Source organism: Neomonachus schauinslandi, chromosome 2, assembly GCF_002201575.2.
Source record: "Neomonachus schauinslandi chromosome 2, ASM220157v2, whole genome shotgun sequence".
Lineage (NCBI taxonomy): Eukaryota > Metazoa > Chordata > Mammalia > Carnivora > Phocidae > Neomonachus > Neomonachus schauinslandi.
The window spans coordinates 199,609,922-199,611,392 of record NC_058404.1 but is presented as its reverse complement, the minus strand read 5'-3'; the positions used below and the strand labels follow the sequence as shown (position 1 = coordinate 199,611,392).

The window sequence follows — 1,471 nt, the reverse complement described above, 5'->3', positions numbered from 1 at the left end:
CACTGTACAACGTGCACAGTGCAGAGGCTCGACGCACATCGATGCACTTCAAGACAAAATGAGGTTTTCAGAGGATGGTGATCACCATGTTGGCGCTTAGGTGAGAATCTGTGCAGCAGTGTGTCTCTAAGGAGTAAGGATTCCCCGGGATGCAGCATGGGTGTTAGTCCCTGAAGGCTGGCTCACTTTATGGAAAGGAAAGCAGGCCAGGTTTGGGAATAAGGGGAGAAGCCCAGGAGGAGGGGTGCACTGCTGGAGAAACGACAGCAAGATGAAATACTGGCTCAGGGAAGTAGGAGGACCTCATGTAGAAGGGTCTGGAGGGATGAGGGAGCTGGGGTCATGCCCACTCCTCCCTGCTTCTCATGATGCCTGCAGGTGGACACAAGCTCTTGGCAGAGATGGCCCAGAATCCAGCCAGAGATCTTCCCTTTCTAACACGGATGAAAGCTTCCTGTTCCCGAGCGGAAAGAGAGCTCCCCAGAGACTGTCCAGAGAAGAGCACCCACTCTCCCCCAGAGCGGCCCAGCACACTATCCCGCTAACCTAAGGGAGCCCGCTCTCACCTTCTCCACTCAGCTCAGTCTCCACACAACCCTTCTGATGAGAGCAAAAGCCCAGGACAAACGCCTCCGGGTCTGTGCTCCTTTGTTCAGTACTTACCGAGCACTCCTCACACGACGTCCTGGGCCTTGCGGGGACCCCAGGATAAACAAGTCCCTGCCAGGGGACCCAGGGCACACGCCCTGACAACGGCGCAGGGCCAACCGCGCCGCGTACAAAGCAAGCACACGGAGAAGGGAGAGCAGCCGCAGGGCGTGTGTGAAGGCTGCCTGGCCTTCACCACCACTGTGCTCCTGGCAGAACCAAGTCCTTCCTCAGGGCGCCTACTGCTCGGCCAAGTCTGCGGACCTGTCTCCGTCCAGCACCGCGACTCGGGTCCGGCGCGGTCTTGCCCAAAGCGCCTGCACTCTGCAAGCACCCGGGCAACTGCTCCTAAGGTCGGGAATAGGGCCCTGTGGTCGCCAAGCCATAGCCCAAACCCCCACCTTGCTACTTCCTGGCTGTGTGCCCTTGGGCATGTCGCTCCACCTCTCTGAGCCTAACCGGCGCGCCGACCGCGCCCGCCTCCCAGCCGGCGCGGGCACGGAACGAGCAGGTGCGCGTCGTGCCGGCCGCTCACCCAGTTTCCGAAGCCGAACTGCTCGATGGCATCCAGCAGCAGCTGCTCCTCGCGGCTGGTCCAGCCGCCCTCTGCCTCGGGCCCCCACAGCGTGAAGCGCCCGCCGTCCACCAGCTGGTAGCCGTGGTAGCGGCGGTGGTGGCCGATCTCGGCGCCGGCCGAGAAGCACTCGGGGCACAGCTCGATGTCCTGGCACTCGGTGCAGCGGAAGCGCAGCGGGCTCACCTCGGCCAGGCAGTACACGCAGTACTTCTTACCGAGCTCCGCCATCTTCCCCCGCCCGCCGCC

General features: G+C 62.3%; 1 protein-coding gene across 1 annotated transcript in view; it reads right to left on the bottom strand.

The window, feature by feature from the left end:
- The window catches only part of TADA2B (transcriptional adaptor 2B), a 13,078-nt gene extending 11,613 nt beyond the window's left edge, over positions 1–1,465 (bottom strand). Inside the window, exon 1 of the mRNA XM_021677616.1 lies at positions 1,184–1,465. Coding sequence (XP_021533291.1) covers positions 1,184–1,453 — 270 coding nt within the window. The 5' untranslated portion in view covers positions 1,454–1,465. The remainder of the gene's footprint in view (positions 1–1,183) is intronic.
- Between the last annotated feature and the right edge of the window lie 6 nt (positions 1,466–1,471).